Source organism: Leucoraja erinacea, chromosome 36 (assembly GCF_028641065.1).
Source record: "Leucoraja erinacea ecotype New England chromosome 36, Leri_hhj_1, whole genome shotgun sequence".
NCBI classification, from domain to species: Eukaryota; Metazoa; Chordata; class Chondrichthyes; order Rajiformes; family Rajidae; genus Leucoraja; species Leucoraja erinaceus.
The window spans coordinates 7,519,757-7,539,601 of NC_073412.1; the positions used below are offsets into that span (position 1 = coordinate 7,519,757).

The following is a 19,845-nucleotide window of genomic DNA, read 5'->3' on the forward strand; positions in this document are numbered from 1 at the left end:
CCCCCCCCCCCCCCCCCCCCCCCCCCACCTGTATCCACCTATCACTCGCTCGGTTTTGTCGTGCCCCCACCTCTCATCCAGTTTTATCCTCTCCCACCATCAGTCTGAAGAAGGGTCCCGACTGGAAACGTCACCTATCCATGATCTCCAGAGATGCTGCCTGACCCGCTTAGTTAATGCCCCTGTCCCACTTAGGGAACCTGAACGGAAACCTCTGGAGACTTTGTGCCCCACCCAAGGTTTCTGTGTGGTTCCCGGAGGTTACAGGTGATTGCCGGAGGTTGCAGGTAGTGGAAGCACATAGGGAGACTGACAAAAACCTCCGGGAACCGCACGGAAACCTTGGATGGGGCGCAAAGTCTTCAGAGGTTTCCATTCAGGTTTCCTAAGTGGGACAGGGGCATTACTCCAGTGTTTAATTTGGTTTAGTTTAGAGATACAGCGCGGAAACAGGCCCTTCAGCTCACTGGGTCCGCGCCGACCAGCGATCCCCGCGTATTAATACTATCCTACACCCGCTAGGGACAATTTTTCAATTTACCAAGCCAATTAACCTACATACCTGCACGTCTTTGGAGCGTGGGAGGAAACCGAAGATCTCGGAGAAAACCCACGCAGGTCACAGGGAGAACGTACAAACTCCGTATAGACAGCACCCGTAGTCGGGATCGAACCCGGGTCTCCGGCGCTGCAAGCACGGTAAGGCAGCAACTCTACCGCTGCGCCACAATGTTGTTACTGGGTTACTCCAGTTACTCTTCTGTTGTTTTAATTTAGCAAAATGAAAGTACTTTATTTAGACAACAATTAAAAAACATACCATTTTTTATTGATTTGGCTTACTTTGCGAAACATTTAGAAAAGCATTTATAGATTTTGTTCAACAAATAGACAAACTGTGCGCCCTCCCCTCCCCTCCCGCCCCGCATTGTTGAGTGCCCTTCCAGTCACACCCAGCGCAGTAACCTCCAACAGGAAATCTTTTCTGTTCTCTTCTCACTCTGCGATCAGATCCCAGGGCACTTTTTCCTCACCCCACCCTGAAGTGAAGGAACTTTAAATGGCAAAAACGTCATCAGGCAATGAAACAGTTCTCAGGGTTGTAGTGGAAAGGAAATCCAGCAGTGATCTGTGTCTCGGGATCAATTCAGTCGCCTGACAGGGAAGAATAGGCAAAAGTTGTTACTGACAATCTCCCAAAGTCATTCATTTTCTCTGCACAGTTATACTTTGGCTACCCTCCTCCCCGACAAACAGTCTGAAGATGAGGGTACACAAAAATGCTGGAGAAACTCAGCGGGTGCAGCAGCATCTATGGAGCGAAGGAAATAGGCAACGTTTCGGGCCGAAACCCTTCTTCAGACTGAAGATGAGTCCCAAGCCAAAACGTCACCCATCCATGTTCTCCAGTGATGCTGCATGATCCGCCGAGTTACTCCAGCACTTTGTGTCTTTACTTTGCTACAGATTTGCTGCAATTGCCTTCTTCAACTAGGGCACAGATCACAGGACACTGACACAATCCTGCCAGCCGATAGCTTTGGCAATCCCTCTGATACCCCTGGAGTTGGATAGTCTGGTATCGTTCATTACACAGGACGCAGATGTTTGAAAAGTTCCCCGAGAAGCTGATGGAGGTTTGGGGAAACTGAAGACAAAGCTACTTTCCCCATCTCCCACTCCTCCAATGTTTTCAATCGTGGAATGTGGATATCGCTGGCAATATTGGTATTGATTATCCACCCACAATTACCCCTGTATCAGCGGTGAATGCTAACATTCATAGCAAAAAGATTTGAGTATAAGAGCAGGGAGGTTCTACTGCAGTTGTACAGGGTCTTGGTGAGACCACACCTGGAGTATTGCGTACAGATTTGGTCTCCTAATCTGAGGAAAGACATTCTTGCCATAGAGGGAGTACAGAGACGGTTCACCAGACTGATTCCTGGGATGGCAGGACTTTCATATGAAGAAAGACTGGATAGACTCGGCTCATACTCGCTAGAATTTAGAAGATTGAGGGGGATCTTATAGAAACTTACAAAATTCTTAAGGGGTTGGACAGGCTAGATGCAGGAAGATTATTCCCGATGTTGGGGAAGTCCAGAACAAGGGGTCATAGTTTGAGGATAAGGGGGAAGTCTTTTAGGACTGAAATGAGAAAAAAACATTTTTAACACAGAGAGTGGTTAATCTGTGGAATTCTCTGCCACAGAAGGTAGTTGAGGCCAGTTCATTGGCTATATTTAAGAGTCAGTTAGATGTGGCCCTTGTGGCTAAAGGGATCAGGGGGTATGGAGAGAAGGCAGGTACAGGATACTGAGTTGGATGATCAGCCATGATCATATTGAATGGCGGTGCAGGCTCGAAGGGCTGAATGGCCTACTCCTGCACCTATTTTCTATGTTTCACATCACTGTACAGACAATAGATTTCTGTCCCTGCCAAACATCGGTGAGAGAGATATTTTTTATGGATGTATCTGTATTTTCAGTCCACATTGAACAATATTGATTCAATATTGAATACAGCCCTTCCTAATTAACTTCTGCATGTTCCAGTCTAGTACCATCAAAATATTGTCCCGCTGAGTTACTCCAGCTTTTTGTGTCTACCTAATACCATCAAAGTTGGCCTTCTTGCCCCAAATAAGGATTTCAACTTTTGGACATAACTCCTTTTCCATAACTATTTAAAAACAATACAACATAGTACTGGTCCCAAAGTGCTCCTCCACCAATACTTCAGTCACCTGCCCTTCCTTATTTCCCCAGACGTGGTCAAGTATTGCCCCTTCTCTAGTAGGCCCAATTATATTTAGTTTTGAGTTTGAGGGATACAGCATGGAAGCAGGCCCTTCGGCCCACCGAGTCTTTGCCAACCAGCGATCCCTGTACACTAGTTCTACCCAACACACGAGGGACAATTTACAGAAGCCAATCAACCTTCAAACCTGCACGTCTTTGGAATTTGGGAAGAAACCGGAAAACCTGGATAAAATCCACGTAGTCACAGGGAGAACCGTTTAATAGATTACGGTGCTGGCTCGAAGGGCCGAATGGCCTCCTCCTGCACCTATTTTCTATGTTTCTAACATACAAACTTCGTATAGACAGCACCTGTACTCAGGATCGAACTCGGTTTGAGAAAAGTTTCCTGAAATCACTTAATAAATTCCTCCCTAATTTTAAGAATAAGGAGTAAGCCATTTATTGCAGCTGTTTGTGTCTATCTTCAAATAATCAAATGGCAAATGGTAAATAAGCCATTTAGAACTGAGACGAGGAAACACTTTTTCTCACAGAGAGTGGTGAGTCTGTGGAATTCTCTGCCTCATAGGGCGGTGGAGGCAGGTTTTCTGGATGCTTTCAAGAGAGAGCTAGATACGGCTCTTAAAAATAGCAGAGTCAGGGGGAGAAGGCAGGAACGGGGTACTGATTGTGGATGATCAGCCATGATCACATTGAATAGCGGTGCTGGCTCGAAGAGCCAAATGGCCTACTCCTGCACCTATTGTCTATTGTCTAATCAAGCCCTTTGCATTATGGCAGTCACAGTCAAAACATAAACCCCATTATGACCAACATATTCTTGCAATTAAATGTTGATCACCATTAATATCAGAGTTGCAAGACTAAACGTTTCCACATGCAGCACTCTCACTGAAAGTACTTTAAGATTTACCTGCTGATGTCAGACTGAAATAAGCTCAGGAAGTTTGTACGTCTTGTTAGGTGCGCTCGCTGGTTCATAGGGGCTCGGGCTGAGATCACCGTTAGCTCGTGGTTTGAAGGGTTGATGGTGTTGATCTTCATGTTCCACATGTTGGTGCTGTTGCTCGTGCCATTCATTCGCACCCTGCTCACTGCACTGCTCTGGCTCGCTCCCCGCGGGTCTTTAGATTGCAGGAGCGATGTGTCTGTGCAGAAGCACACTGTAATCAATGGACTCCTCTCTCCCCACAACCCCACTGCCTCTATCTTGGACTCTGTACCTCCCAGGATCTGGCTGCTCTCCAGTCTCAGATTATTAATACATTTTATATTACATATTTATCACAGTACTTTGTTTAGTTTAGAGATATAGCATGGAAACAGGCCTTTCAGCCCATCTAGTCCACGCCGACCATCAATCACCCATTCATGTTCTCCCACTTTCCCATTCCCTACACACTAGGGACAATTTACAGAGGCCAATTAACCTACAAAACCCGCTTGCCTCTGGGAAGTGGCAGGAAACCCATACAGTCACAGGGACATCATGCAAACTCCACACAGACACAAAGTACTGGAGTAACTCATCGGGTCAGGCAGCATCTCTGGAGAACATGGATAGGTGACGTCTGTGGTCAGGTTTGAGAATCAGTCTGAAGAAGGGTCCCGACCTGAAACATCACCTGTCCATGTTCTCCAGGGATGTTGACTCACCCGCTGAGTTACTCCAGAACTTTGTCTCTTTTTTTTTGTAAATCAGCATCTACAATTCCTTGTGTCTACTTCTTTGGAGGAGGTAGTTTGAACTGTGTTGCTCCAGGATCCTACTTTTTCACCTTTAAGGGTATGTCCCACTTTTCCCGAGCTGCTCACGAATTCTCCCGAGTTTTCCCCTTCATTCAAACTCGGAGAATGTTGGTAACGGGGTCCGTAGGAGGCTGTAGATATATCGTAGCGGCTTGTTATGTCAGCTGTAGGTACTCGGGGCATTAAATGTTGCAATCTTTCTCCTCCCGACTATCTTTTTACTCGTTGACATTTTTTGTCATACTGGAAAAAACGTCCCGACTTACTTGATGCCCCGAGTAATTACAGCTGACATAACGAGGCGCTACGAAATATCTACAGACTCCTACCACCTCCTACGGACCCCGTTACGAACATTCGCCGAGTTTGAATCAAGGGGAAACTCGGGAGAATTCGTGAGCAACTCAGGAAAGTGGGACATACCCTTAATAATGCTGACAATGAGGGGTGCATTTCAGACCAGGGATTGTGTTCAAAGTTATTAATAATGAAACACGGATTTTTAACGCACTGGATTATTATCACACTTCACCTATCAGATATAATTACCGCATTTAAGAGATTTTTAGACATATACTTACATAGGCATGGCATAGAAAGATACAGACAAACAGGATTAGTGTAGATGGGTAAAAATGTTGGCATAGAAACATAGAAATTAGGTGCAGGAGTAGGCCATTCGGCCCTTCGAGCCTGCACCGCCATTCAATATGATCATGGCTGATCATCCAACTCAGTATCCCGTACCTGCCTTCTCTCCATACCCCCTGATCCCCTTAGCCACAAGGGCCACATCTAACTCCCTCTTAAATATAGCCAATGAACTGGCCTCAACTACCCTCTGTGGCAGAGAGTTCCAGAGATTCACCACTCTCTGTGTGAAAAAAGTTCTTCTCATCTCGGTTTTAAAGGATTTCCCCTTTATCCTTAAGCTGTGACCCCTTGTCCTGGACTTCCCTAACATCGGGAACAATCTTCCTGCATCTAGCCTGTCCAAACCCCTTAAGAATTTTGTAGGTTTCTATAAGACCCCCTCTCAATCTTCTAAATTCTAGAGGGTATAACCCAAGTCTATCCAGTCTTTCTTCATAAGACAGTCCTGACATCCCAGGAATCAGTCTGGTGAACCTTCTCTGCACTCCGTCTCTGCACTCCCTCTATAGGTGTGTGCTGCATTTCTATGCTGCACGATACTATGACAATCACTCTGGAGATTGCTGCATTATAAGCAGCTATACACTTGCTTCTGAGAGCATGGGTCAAAGGTTGGTTACAATAAAACTGTGGCTTTGGGGAAGCAGGGTAATGAAAGTCACAATAGCTCATTCCCGTTTGGTTATTTCTTCAAATAAATCAATACGTACTTCTGAAATATCAGTCGCCGTCATAACAAAATACACAATGGTATAAGCGTTGGGCAGACGGTGTGGGGGGGGGGGGGGAAGATTTCCAATTAGTGGATGGTCCTTCTAACTCAATAATTGAGGTGAAGAATGGGATCAGGTAACTCAAGGGTAAACTTTGGAACATGGGATGGTGTTAGTGGACAGTGGAAGAGAGGAGGTAAGGAATAGGTGACGTTTCGGGTTGAGACCCTTCCTCAGGTGTGAAGAAGGGTCTCGACCCGAAACGTCACCTATTCCTTCGCTCCATAGATGCTGCTGCACCTGCTGAGTTTCTCCAGCATTTTTGTCTGAAACGTTGCCTATTTCCTTCGCTCCATAGATGCTGCTGCACCCGCTGAGTTTCTCCAGCATTTTTGTGTACCTTAGATAATTCTTTCTTTGTTGAACAATCTGCTAGATTGTTCCCAGTGATCACTGTATTTGATGCCCTTAATAAATTCTTGATTGCTTTGCCCGAGATCGTGTGTTTAAAGTTTCCTTTAACAGTGACTACAGGCTTGAGGAGCCCTCTTCTGGCTAGTATGGAGATGATGGGCTATGTGGTAAAAATGTTATATCAGGCTATGCAGCAATCTGACATGAAAACGGTCAACGGCACCACTTTCTCACCGGGAATTAGCTTGGCACTCACTGAACGAGGATAGGCTGAAACCGCGTTGAGCTGTAACTCCGAGGGGCACGCAGTCCTCATTGTGAGGGTGTCTAGTGATGGCGGCAACTGATTCCCGCCCATCCACGACAGGCCCCTGCGGGCGGGGAAGCGGCTGTGGAAACGGTTGAGTGCCAGTCCGCTTCCGTGGTTGGAGCTCCCCTTCGGGCCGTGGTTGACGGGAGCCTGGCCTTGGGGAGAGAGCAGGGTTGACCAGTTCAAGGACGGGTTGTTGAGACCTCCCAGCTCCGTCGTGCCGTTCCCCCCCATCGTGGCGTGGGAGCCAATGAACGCCAGCTCTTCCATCATCTGGTTGTGCCGGTACGTGCTGGGGTAAATAACAGACTGAAATATGAAAGAAACACCCAGGATCAGCAACGCCAGCAAACAAAGAGCTTGCTTACAAACTCAACCAAATCAGATCAAAAATATCTGTGTGCCATTTACAACCATTTCCATTCGTGCTCCGATTTAGAATCCAACTGCCCCTGTCCCACTTAGGAAACCTGAACGGAACCTCTGGAGACTTTGCGCCCCACACCCCACCCAAGTCCTGCACATGGCGGTTCCCGGAGGTTTTGTCAGTCTCCCTACCTGCTTCCACTACCTGCAACCTCCGGCAACCACCTGCAACCAACTCACCGGACGAACCGCACGGAAACCTTGGGTGGGGCGCAAAGTCTCCAGAGGTTTCCGTTCAGGTTTCCCAAGTGGGACAGGGGCATTACAGCACGGAAACAGGCCCAACTCATCCTTGCAACCAAGATGCTCCATCTAAACTAGTCCCACTTACCTGCGTTTGGCCCATATCCCCTTAACCTTTCCTATCCATGTACCTGCCTTCTTCCATCCATTTACATTTTCCTCATTGGGAGGGTGCTGGTTCAATTCGGTCAAGAGTTTGAAGCCACCTCTAGTGCCCCCCTGTTGTAGCGCTAACATCAACCAACTTTAGACAGTGTAGACAAGTCAAGTCAAGTTTATTTGTCACATACACATACAAGATGTACAGTGAAATGAAAGTGGCAATGCCTGCGGTTAGGGTGAGGCTTAAGTAAGCAGGTACTTAAAGTCAACCTGAAGTGGTTCACTTGTCAACTAAACCAAGTTCAGGATAAGAGGGGTCAAGGAAAGAGCGTTCGCGTCACGGCCCCGTTTCAACCAATCTTTCCACCACCACGCACAAGAAGCACAAGATAGACACCATTGTATGCAGATGCCGAGAAGTGTGGCGGTGCTGGCTCGAAGGGCCAAATGGCCTACTCCTGCACCTATTGTCTATTGTATTCAGCTCTGGCTGAACAACTTCTAATCTTGTGTGTGGACTCGATAGGAAGAAGAAGGTAGATAAGAGAAGGCCTTGGCATTACATTCAGGATAGCAGTTTTTCCTTCCCTGAAGGTAGCAAACGCATTGGCTTCAATGTCACTAAATTAGTTAATTACTCAAAATTAAATTACCTAGCCTTAATTCATATTGATGTCTCCAATCCTTAGGCCTGGCCTCTGGTTACTACCAGCAATGCTGCCATTTTACCACTGTACTCACCGCTCCACAGTGTCTAGCAATAGATTAATCACCTGGCTCTGCACAATATGCAAGATTGCCAACTGGAAACGTCACAACTCAGAAGCTGGTGTGAAAAATCCCACAGTTAAATGCCATGTGGAGTTTGGAAGTAAAACTCAATGAATGGAGGACTTTAAACGAGCATTTAACCTGTGTTATTTTTGATCAGCTGCTAACACTGGTATGCTATCTGTACACTGCGGATGGCTCGATTGTAATCATGTATAGTCCTTCTGCTGAATGGTTAGCAGGCAACAAAAGCTTATCACTGTACCTCGGTAGACAGACAGATTCAGATTCAGATTCAGATTCAGATTCAATTTTAATTGTCATTGTCAGTGTACAGTACAGAGACAACGAAATGCATTTAGCATCTCCCTTGAAGAGCGACATAGCAAACGACAGATATGATTAAGGATCAAGGGAAGTCTTTTAGGTCCGAGATGAGAAAAACATTTTTCACACAGAGAGTGGTGAATCTGTGGAACTCTCTGCCACAGAAGGTAGTTGAGGCCACAGTTCATTGGCTATATTTAAGAGGGAGGTAGATGTGGCCCTTGTGGCTAAAGGGATCAGGGGGTATGGAGAGAAGGCAGGTACAGGATACTGAGTTGGATGATCAGCCATGATCATATTGAATGGCGGTGCAGGCTCGAAGGGCCGAATGGCCTACTCCTGCACCTATTTTCTATGTTTCTATGACAGTGTCGTTTAATAGACTTCTGGATATTGATATGCAGGGAATGGATCATGTGCAGGTGGATCAGAGAGGTCAAGGAAAGAGCGTTCACGTCACGGCCCTGTTACCACCAATCTTTCCACCACCACGCACAAGAAGCACAAGACAGACATCATTGTATGCAGATGCCGAGAAGTGTGGTGGTGCTGGCTCGAAGGGCCAAATGGCCTACTCCTGCACCTATTGTCTATTGTGTATTGTGTTCAGCTCTGGCTGAACAACTTCTAATCTTGTGTGTGGGCGCGATAAGAAGAAGAAGGTAGATAAGAGATGGCCTTGGCTTTATATTCGGCACAGACATTGTGGGCTGAAGGGCTGTGCTGTTCTATGATCTACATAGACAAGTCATAGAAACATAGAAAATAGGTGCAGGAGTAGGCCATTCGGCCCTTCGAGCCTGCACCGCCATTCAATATGATCATGGCTGATCATCCAACTCAGTATCCTGTACCTGCCTTCCCTCCATACCCCCTGATCCCTTTAGCCACAAAGTCCACATCTAACTCCCTCTTAAATATAGCCAATGAACTGGCCTCAACTACCTTCTGTGGCAGAGAATTTCACCACTCTCTGTGTGAAAAATGTTTTTCTCATCTCGGTCCTAAAAGATTTCCCCCTTATCCTTAAACTGTGACCCCTTGTCCTGGACTTCCCCAACATCGGGAACAATCTTCTGTGGCAGAGAATTCCACAGATTCACCACTCTCTGTGTGAAAAATGTTTTCCTCAAGTCAAGTTCAATCTCGGCACCAATGGTGAGTATAATCACTTAAAAGAGAAATATGCACACCCTCAATCGCCAAATGCATGGGACCACACACTCGGAGTTGTGGTGGGAATTCACAAGGGCCACAAGAGTGCAGCATTAAGAGATTACCCGCTAACTCTTGCCGCTTGGTGTAACTCACTTTATTCTGGTTGGTACCATACGGAGGAGCAGTATGAACACTGCCACTCACACCCGGAGTGTTTTGCAACACACGATAAACTTGCTCAATGACACCCAGAGCCCGGAGGAGGTTCTCCCGCTGCAGAAGCCCGCTGAGTCGCTGCAACTCCTCCTCGTAAATAATGTCCAGTGGCTTCATGATGTCCATGGCCTCCTGTAAAAACATGCAACAACAAGAGAGAACAACTTGATTACCAAAAGGTGCAGCAACCCGCCAGGCTCGTGAATTCATTCAGAGAGAAGGGCATCACTGACCTGCACACTTACCACACCTCATGAGTGGACCAGGATACAAGAAATAACAGCACAAGTGGGGCCCAATCAGCCTGCTCTGCCATTCAACAAGATCATGGCTCATCTTCTACCCTCAATGCCATTTCCATGTCCCTTGCTTCTTCCAATAACCATCGACCACAGTTCTGAATGCAGTCAGTCACCAAGACTCCACAGCCCGCTTGCAGAGAACTCAAAAGATTCAACCACCTTGCACATGAAGACATTATTGCACCCCTTTCCTTATCAGGCAACAACGAGAGCAGTCATGAGCCAATATCTACCTCATTGGAGACCCTCGGACTATCTTTGACCGAACTTTACTGGTTTTCAACTTGAGCGCCCTGGAGAGGAACAGACTACAAAAAGTAGTAAACACTGCCCAGTCCATCATCGGCTCTGACCTTCCTTCCATCGAGGGGATTTATCGCAGTCACTGCCTCAAAAAGGCTGGCAGTATCATCAAAGACCCACACCATCCTGACCACACACATCTCCCTGCTACCTCAGTAGAAGGTACAGGAGCCTGAAGACTGCAACAACCTTCGTCCCTGTAGGAGGCCACCAGGTACTAAAACCTGGCTAGTTGATTACCCAGTCCCATCGCACTGTGCTCAGACCTTCCTTCCATCTAGATATGGACGCATCGACTACCTAAAAGCCTCAGGCCCACACCTGGCCCGGACCAAACTCAGGAACATTCAGGTATAGCTACTTCCCTGAAGACTACATTAATAACCCGGACCACCAAAAACTCTCTGATTATAATAACCCATTATCTGTTATTTGCACTTTATCAGTTTATTTATTCATGTGTGTATATATTTATATAATGGTATATGGACACACTGATCTGTTTTGTAGTAAATGCCTACTATGTTCTGTGTGCTGAAGCAAAGCAAGAATTTCATTGTCCTATACAGGGACACATGATAATAAACTCACTTGAACTTGAACTTGAACTTTAGCTTGCACTAAACGTTATTCACATTGTTCCCTTTATCATGTATCTGTACACTGTGGATAGCTCGATTGTAATCTTGTGGTATCTTTCCACAGACAGGCTAGCACGCAACAAAAGTTTTTCACTGTACGTGACAATAAACTAAACCAAACTCAACTTATTTTCACACAGTGATTTCTCTACTAGGGGAAAGAAACTCCTCACATTGACCACAGGATCTCTTGGACAACTGACAAGCCAGCGGTATGAAGGTAGATTTCTAATAATTTCAATTAACCCCTGCATTCTCTCTGGTCACCCCCCTCCCTCACCATAGTCTTCCTACTAGTTCCACTGTTTGCATCCTTGTAACCCTTCGTTATCACCTCTTTCCCAGCCAACAACGGACCATTGTGGGCTCCACCCTTCCTTGGTCATCTGTTGCCAGCCCTGCTTTGTTCTGGCCTTTTCTTTTACCTCCAGTTTCTTTGCCTCTACTTTCAGTCTGAAGAAAGGTCCCAACCCAAAAACATCACCCATCCTTTTTTCTCCAGAGATGCTGACTGACCCGCTGAGTTACTCCAGCACTTTGCGTCTATCTCCGGTATAAACCAGCATCTGCAGTTCCTTTCCCCACAAGAACTCTGTATGTTGCTGCGAAGTCACCTCCCTTCCTTCTAACCAGAAGCCAAGCCGACTAGTCTCTGTTCAAATATCCTAATGCTAATTTCAGTCACTGACTGTGTCCACCCGGAAGTTAGATACATCACTTGGGGTGATACATCACTTGGGGTGATACATCACTTGGATTCTCGTTTTTAATTGCAATCAAAATTCCCTGTTGAACGAATGGAGATTAAACGTGGTAGGTTTTCCAACTCATGTGCCCATTTAGATATTAACAGTGGGCTCAAGGAGTATCAGGCTTCCAACATGCATATGTTAGCAAGCATCAACTGAAGAGAGAGTTGGGAAGCTGCCAAGAGAAGGGATAGATTTCATCATCAACAACAATTTTACATCTGCAGACATCAGGTGACACACTTCGTTGACCAAAGTGCTGGCCACACACGTGGGTCCTGAAATGTCCTGTAAATTTTAGAGGGGATGAAATAGCGAGGCACATATAAGTGGGCTAAGGCAATATGTGGAATCAAGGGCATTGGGCTGACAGTGGTGAAGGAAGAAGACTTGTGGAAAGCAACAAGAGGAATTTTAAAAACGAGGCAGGAATTGTTTTAAGTGGCAGAGAGCACAGAGCTCTTATAGAGGTGTACAAAAGTCATGAGCGGAATAGATCGGGTAAATGCACACAGTCTCTTGCCCAGAGTCGGTGAATCGAGGACCAGAGGTTCAAGGTGAAGGGGAAAAGATTTAATAGAGATCTGAGAGGTAACTTTTTCCACACAAAGGGTGGTGCGTGTATAGAACAAGCTGCCCGAGGAGGTGGTTGAGGCTGGGACTATGTGCAAATATCCTAATGGTGAAGGAAGAAGACTTGTGGAAAGCAACAAGAGGAAATTTAAAAACGAGGCAGGAATTGTTTTAAGTGGCAGAGAGCACAGAGCTCTTATAGAGGTGGGACTATCCCAATGTTTAAGAAACAGTTAGACAGGTACATGGATAGGACAGGTTGTGAGGGATATAGACCAAATGCAGGCAGGTGGGACTAGTGCAGCTGGGACATGTTGGCCGGGGTGTGGGCAAGTTGGGCTGATGGGCCTATTTACATACTGTATTAATGGATGGGATTTATATAGCACCTTTCTAGATACTCAAGGTGCTTTACATCGCATTATTCATTCACTCCTCAGTCACACTCGGTGGTGGTGAGCTACTTCTGTAGCCACAGCTGCCCTGGGGCAGACTGACGGAAGCGTGGCTGCTAATCTGCGCTTACGGCCCCTACCACCACCAATCACTCACACACATTCACGCGCAGGCAAAGGTGGGTGAAGTGTCTTGCCCAAGGACACAACGACAGTATGCACTCCAAGCGGGATTCGAACCGGCTACCTTCCGGTCGCCAGCCGAACATTTAGCCCTTTGCGCCACCTGCCGCCCAATACTTACTCTATGACTGTAAAAGTTGGGGATAATGGGTAAGTGGAAGCTACTGTGAACAGAATGTGGGGAGAAGAAGCTCAGGTTTGACAAATCAATGGAGGCAGAGTGATAGTGCTATTGCATTACAGCACCAGGGACCCTGGTTCAATCCTGACCAAGGATGTTGTCTGTACAGATTTCGCATTCTCCCCATGACTGCGTGGGTTTGCTCTGGGTGCCCTGGTTTCCTCCCACATTCCAAATAAGTGAAGGTTTTTTAAGTTGATTGGCTTCCGTAAATTGTCCCTAGTGTGTAGGATAGAACCAGGCGATCGTTGGTCAGTGCAGGCTCAGTGGGCCGAAGGGCCTGTTTCCACACTGTATTTCTAAAACTAAACTAAACCAAACGCCAGAAAGGGAAGGACAAAATGGTGACACACCTAATCAAGACAAGATCCAGTGACCACAAATCTCCGGTTACACAAAAAAGCTGGAGAAACTCAGCGGGTGCAGCAGCATCTATGGAGCGAAGGAAATAGGCAACGTTTCGGGCCGAAACCCTCAAGGGTTTCGGCCCGAAACGTTGCCTATTTCCTTCGCTCCATAGATGCTGCTGCACCCGCTGAGTTTCTCCAGCTTTTTTGTGTGACCACAAATCTCCTCCTGACTACTTAGGGAAGGGTCCCGGTCTGAAACGTCGCCTGTTCCATTGTCTCCACAGATGCTGCCTCACACCCACTGAGTTCCTCTAACACTCTGTGTTTGCTGTAGAGGGTTAACCCTGCAGCCCGCTCACCTCACTAAAAAACAGGTTTGTAGATCGGAATAATAGATGGTTACTAAAATATACCTCAACGTTGACTAGTGAAGCTGAAATGCCGGCTGCTATGTGATTAATATAAATATCAACTTACAATGAGCAAGAAATGCAAGTTATAAAGGTAGAGAATACTCACTGTGGCTAATCTTCCTCTTTCCCCTGAGGGTGTTAAATCATGGTAACCCTTTAATATATCTTCCCCTGATCTATCTATTGTACTTGAATTTCACTTGATTGCATTCATGTATAATATTATCTGATCTGTTTGGGTAAGATGCGTTTTTTCACTGTCCTTTGGTACACATGACAATAATAAACCTGCACCTGCCATTGTCACAAAAAAGCGGGACATGCAGCATCTCTGGAGAGAAGGAATGGGTGACGTTTCGGGTCGAGACCCTTCTTCAGACTGGTTACACCACAGAGATGTTGCCTGCCCTGCTGAGTTACTCCAGCTTTTGGTGTCTATCTTGGGGTTTAAACCAGCATCTGCAGTTCCTTCCTACACTTTAAGTAGCGTCCATTCTGCAACCTGCCATCTTAGAATTATACTCTTTCCTATCCAGATGAGGAACAACCTGACTTTGCCCTCCTTAGTCAAGGGGTATCAAACTGCTCTATATCTCAGTCACTATCATACTGATTGCAATCCATTCAGACATGAAACACGACTCATAACACCAACATAACGTCTGTTGGGTGTGTCAAACCTCGCTAACACTCTAGAAGCAAGTTTACTCTCCAAGTTGACTGTGATTAGCATCTCTGTAAGAAATTCATTTTACACATTTTCACCCACAAATTGTTACTGCCACTCCAAGTTTCCCATTCAAGGTAGGGTTTGTCACCCTGATGGGCTCCCATCTTTTATTTCCACATTCGTCATCAGTTTAGATCATTCTTGTGCTGAAAATAACAAGCCAGGAACAAGTCTAGGAAAATTTGGAAGGACACAAAGTCCTGGAGTAACTCAGCGAGGCAATGGGTCGAGTTTTGGGTTGAAACCCTAAGAAAGGTCTCGACTCGAAATGTCACCCATTCCTTCTCTGCAGATGCTGCCTGTCCTGCTGAGTTACTCCAGTTTTTTGTGTCTATCTTCAGTTTAAACCAGCATCTGCAGTTCCTTCTTGAACAGTACCAACAAACCTAGTCTCCTAATTATTATCAAACAAAAGTCTTTAAATGACGATCAACTAGGGTAAAAAAAAAAAATTAAAAAAAAGGACGCAAAGTGCTGGAGTAACTCAGCGGGTCAGGCAGCATCTCTGGAGAACTTGGGTAGCTGACGTTACAGGTCGGGACCCTTCTTCAGACCCTTCTTGATCTAGGGTGTCCTGACTAGGCACCACTGTTGCTGATGTTTTGGTCAATGAGATACAAATGACAAGAACTAATAACTCATTGTATTCGTTTGTGAATATCTTTATTACGAAGGGCGAGGAGCAGATGCATCTAAATTAATCAGACTTGAGAGAGATCCTGAAAGGTCAGTCGGCAGAGGTGAATGGGATGAGAACGTATTGGCAATTGTTCTGAGACCTACAACAGAATTAAAAAGGTGTCATTTAACATCAGTCACTGGAGAAATCGATTTTCCTGATGTTTCTTTCAAGGAAGTTTCTTTTCAGCAGTTATTTTACTCAAAATGAGAGCAATCAATGAACCATTCCAAGCACATTTGGCCACCACAATGCCAAGGGCACAGTTAGATACCGAACCAGATTTTATCCTTTATCCCTCTGGCATCAGCAGGTAAATTATCCCAACTCCAGCCATGTAATACAATCCAATTCAGGACTTGCCTTGACAATGCTCAAGTTCATTGAATGCAAGATCCTTCCTATTTATACAGAAGATAATCTTGGCTGGTTTTGAAAAGCCTTCAGGAACTGAATATCTCAAACACAAGGCACTGCACGTTATTACTAGTGTGATTAACAGACTACATATTGATCAAGGTCATCAAAATTATCTTTGCTTAATGCTTCGTTCAATCCTCTGGCTGTTTTTATCCTTATTTGCTTTCAAACGTAATGGTGAAACATTATTAGGTGATAAGACCAATTATATCATAAGACTAGAACAGAATTAAACCGTTCAACCCAATGAGTCTGTTCGACCATTCGATCATGGCTGGTCTATCATTCTCATGCCTTTCCCCTGTAACCTTTGATACCCTTATAGCCCTGTCCCACGGTACGAGTTCATTCAAGTGCTTTCCCGAGTTTAAAAAATAGCAAACTCGTGGTAAGCACGGAGAATGAACGTAGCGGGTACGTCGGAGCTCGGGGACATTTCTTAGATTCAGATTCAGATTCAGATTCAATTTTAATTGTCATTGTCAGTGTACAGTACAGAGACAACGAAATGCATTTAGCATCTCCCTGGAAGAGCGACATAGCAAATGATTTGAATAAATAATAATAAGTGTCCGGGGGGGGGGGTGGTGATTGGCAGTCACCGAGGTACGTTGTTGAGTAGAGTGACAGCCGCCGGGAAGAAGCTGTTCCTCGACCTGCTGGTTCGGCAACGGAGAGACCTGTAGCGCCTCCCGGATGGTAGGAGGTTAAACAGTCCATGGTTGGGGTTCAAAACGCTAATGGCAGGTACTCGGGAAGACTCGCTAACGGCAGATAAGCACAGGAAGATTCGTGAAGATTTTTCAACATGTTGAAAAATGTCCACAAGAGCCCCAAGTACCGACGAGCGGCCATTACCGTAAATCTCCGAGTTCGAATCAGGGCAAACTCGGGCGAGCTCTTGGAATGAACTCGTACAGTGGGGCAGGGCTAATAGGAGCAGAATTAAACCATTCAACCCATTGAGTCTGTTCCACCATTCGATCATGGCTGATCTATCATTCTCATGCCTTCTCCCCGTAATCTTTGATACCCTTACTAATCAAGCCCTTACTAAACATCGTTGGTAGACCTTCCAATTCCAGGAGCAACAGCATGCGAGAGGAAAGCAGCTTTCTTTCCATGGCAGACAAAAATGCTGGAGAAACTCAGCGGGTGAGGCAGCATCTATGAAGTGAAGGAAATAGGCAACGTTTCGGGCTGAAACCCTTCTTCAGACCCGAAACGTTGCCTATTTCGTTCGCTCCATAGATGCTGCCTCACCCGCTGAGTTTCTCCAGCATTTTTGTCTACCTTCGATTTTCCAGCATCTGCAGTTCCTTCTAAAACTTTCTTTCCATGGCTGTGCTTAGCTTGAGCACTTGCATGCACAGTGCACTCCCTGCATTGCCTCTGCCACCGTTACATGCTCCCTGCTTCCTTCTGCTGTGTTTTGTATCTACAGGCTAACCTCTCTGGCTGGTTGTTTAAGCCAGGCAGAGTAACAGGGTCAGAGTTACAGCTAGGAATCATAGAGTGGGTGATGCAGGTTCGTACAGGATCTGCGTGCCAAGTAGGAACAAGGGCCAAGAGGCTGGCACAAGCAGATGACAGCATTGACAATATAGCTTGAAGCTGTAAGCAACATGCAGAAACTCTGCTGGTCTTCGTTGGCCCTTGTACCTTTCGTGGCCACTAACTTGCAGGACCTTGTCGTCCACTTGGGGATGGTTCCACAAGGGGTATTCCTGTAATTTTGGGCATTTCCTCAGAGTTAATGTGCTGCTTTCTTCTGCAAAAATTAGAGGATGGCTGTCGAGAAGAGACGCAGAGATATGAAAGATATGCATCGACGAGTGGATGGGACGGGAAATGGAGCAAGGAGGAAGAAGGAAGTATGTTGAGCCGTGTGCAAATGTGAAAGAATTCCGAAGCCATAAAATGAAACCAACTCAATAGCCGGGTGTACACAAAGACCGACTAATGTGGCTTCTGACTTTTGGAATCCAAAGACAAGGAACTCTTGAGAGACAAAGATGCAGCAGTCGGAAGCATTCAACCTTTCTTTTATTAGTAGGGGTGAAATAATTCACAGGTACACAAAAATGATGGAGAAACTCAGCGGGTGCAGCAGCATCTATGGAGCGAAGGAAATAGGCAACGTTTCGGGCCGAAACCCAAAGGAAATAGACAACGTTTTGGGTCGAAACCCGAAGGGTTTCGTCCCGAAACGTTGCCTATTTCCTTCGCTCCATAGATGCTGCTGCACCCGCTGAGTTTCTCCAGCATTGTTGTGTACCTTCAATTTTCCAGCATCTGCAGCTCCTTCTTAAATAATTCACAGTATTATTTGAAGTAAAATCTAATAGTCCAGAAAATCTGTTAATTCACATCCACCAAATTCCCAAGACTGTTGGATTGTCAGAGTTTTACAATAGCACGGAATGCGTATCCTTTATCACAAGAGTCAGAACAGGAAACATTAAAAATGTCAGGCTAATTAATTAACAGCAGATATATAATACCACCACTTAACAGTAAATCAAACGAGTTCCGGACATTAATGATCGTCGCATTCTGGGAATACCTTCAACCATTCACAAGTTTGTGGACTTGACTATTTGCACTAACCTCAGCAAGAATAGATGAAATGTTTGCCAGAAGCTCCGGCATTTGTGTGTTTCATGCTTCTCTCCATACCCCCTGATCCCTTTAGCCACAAGGTCCACATCTAACTCCCTCTTAAATATAGCTAACGAACTGGCCTCAACTACCTTCTGTGGCAGAGAAATTCCACAGATTCACCACTCTCTGTGTTTGAAAAATGTTTTTCTCATCTCAGTCCTAAAAGACTTCCCCCTTATCCTTAAACTGTGACCCCATGTTGTCTCCTGATGCTGTCTCCACCGATCTACATTATCTGTTAATGAATGCTTAATGTCTTATCTTCACCGTTTTACCCTGTGCTTGCAAGGCCCACTGCTGAATGAATTTAAAATGGCAGATTAATATGGACCTTTCAAGATGGCAGCAGGCAGAGGAAAGGAACGATGGCGGTGAGTAGGTTGGGGGCTCACCCAACTCACCCGCTGCAGGAGCAGCCCCGTGGCATGGAGGCTGATCACTAGCCTGGTTTAGTTTAGAGAAACAACATGGAAACAGGCCCTTTTGCACATTCAGTCCACGCCGACCAGCGATCCCCGCACACTAACACTATCCGACAATTTACAATTTTACCAAGCCATTTAGCCTACAAATCTGTACGTCTATTGAGTGTGGGAGGAAACCGGAGCACCCGGGGAAAACCCACGCAGGTCACAGGGAGAAGGCACAAACTCCATACAGACAGCACCCGTGGTCAGGACAAAACCCTCGTCTCTGGCCTTGTAAGACAGCAACTCTACCTCTGCGCCACGGTGCCACACAAGGCGAGGAAACAACGTGTTCACGGGCCGATGGCGAAGCATCGTAGTGGTCGATGTGGTGGAGCTCCATTAGATTGGGCGCTGCTCCAAGTCGCAAAGTGCGCAGAATGAACAGAGCAGTGGAGCAGCGGCAGAGGACATCAACATATCATCTGGCCAGGCCGAGCAATGCAACTCCAGCCCAATGCCGCCAACAGGATATGGCGGCATTGGGCCTATGTGGCCAAGTTAAGACTCTAGCATTCTGTTTTAAATTTCAGATTGAAGGGTAAATAAATAGGGACTAAATCACGGGGAGTCCTGTGTACTGACTCAGTGTGGTCTACTGGGGTGGAAGATTGCAACCTTCACATGGCCCGCCCTGTTTCGACTAATGCAATCAACTTGACGTGCACAAACGGAAGATCAAATAGAACAAGTTGTCCTCCAACTTTAGGCTGTGCACGCCACACGCAAGAAGAAGAAGAAGTGGTCCACTGTCTTACACTCTGTACTTAGTATGATTGTGCCCAATGTATGGTAGGATTGGCGCTGAACTGTGTGCAAAAAACAATTTCACTCTACTTTGGTACATGTGACAATAAAGTACCATTGGACCATCGCAAAGATATATATCTCAAAATCTCTATGGAGCTGTTCCATTTGTAACCCTGTACTGTAAATGCATT

The 19,845-nt window shown here is 45.9% G+C and overlaps 1 protein-coding gene and 1 long non-coding RNA gene across 6 annotated transcripts in view; one reads left to right on the top strand and one right to left on the bottom strand.

Annotated features, from left to right (window-relative positions):
* The first annotated feature begins 566 nt into the window (after positions 1-566).
* Positions 567-14,064, top strand: LOC129713512 (uncharacterized). Its single transcript, XR_008726250.1, has 3 exons — positions 567-699; positions 11,256-11,320; positions 13,816-14,064. It is a non-coding gene; the product is annotated as an uncharacterized LOC129713512 (long non-coding RNA).
* Positions 888-19,845, bottom strand: part of LOC129713510 (tubulin polyglutamylase TTLL13-like) — a 40,197-nt gene continuing 21,239 nt past the window's right edge. For 4 of the 5 annotated variants that reach the window (XM_055662587.1, XM_055662585.1, XM_055662584.1 and 1 more), the window contains 4 exons: positions 9,792-9,986; positions 6,536-6,920; positions 3,685-3,919; positions 888-1,155 (listed from right to left, as the gene is read on the bottom strand). In XM_055662587.1, coding sequence (XP_055518562.1) covers positions 1,143-1,155; positions 3,685-3,919; positions 6,536-6,920; positions 9,792-9,986 — 828 coding nt within the window. In that variant the 3' untranslated portion in view covers positions 888-1,142. The remainder of the gene's footprint in view (positions 1,156-3,684; positions 3,920-6,535; positions 6,921-9,791; positions 9,987-19,845) is intronic. The other variant, XM_055662588.1, reaches the window with a different exon arrangement.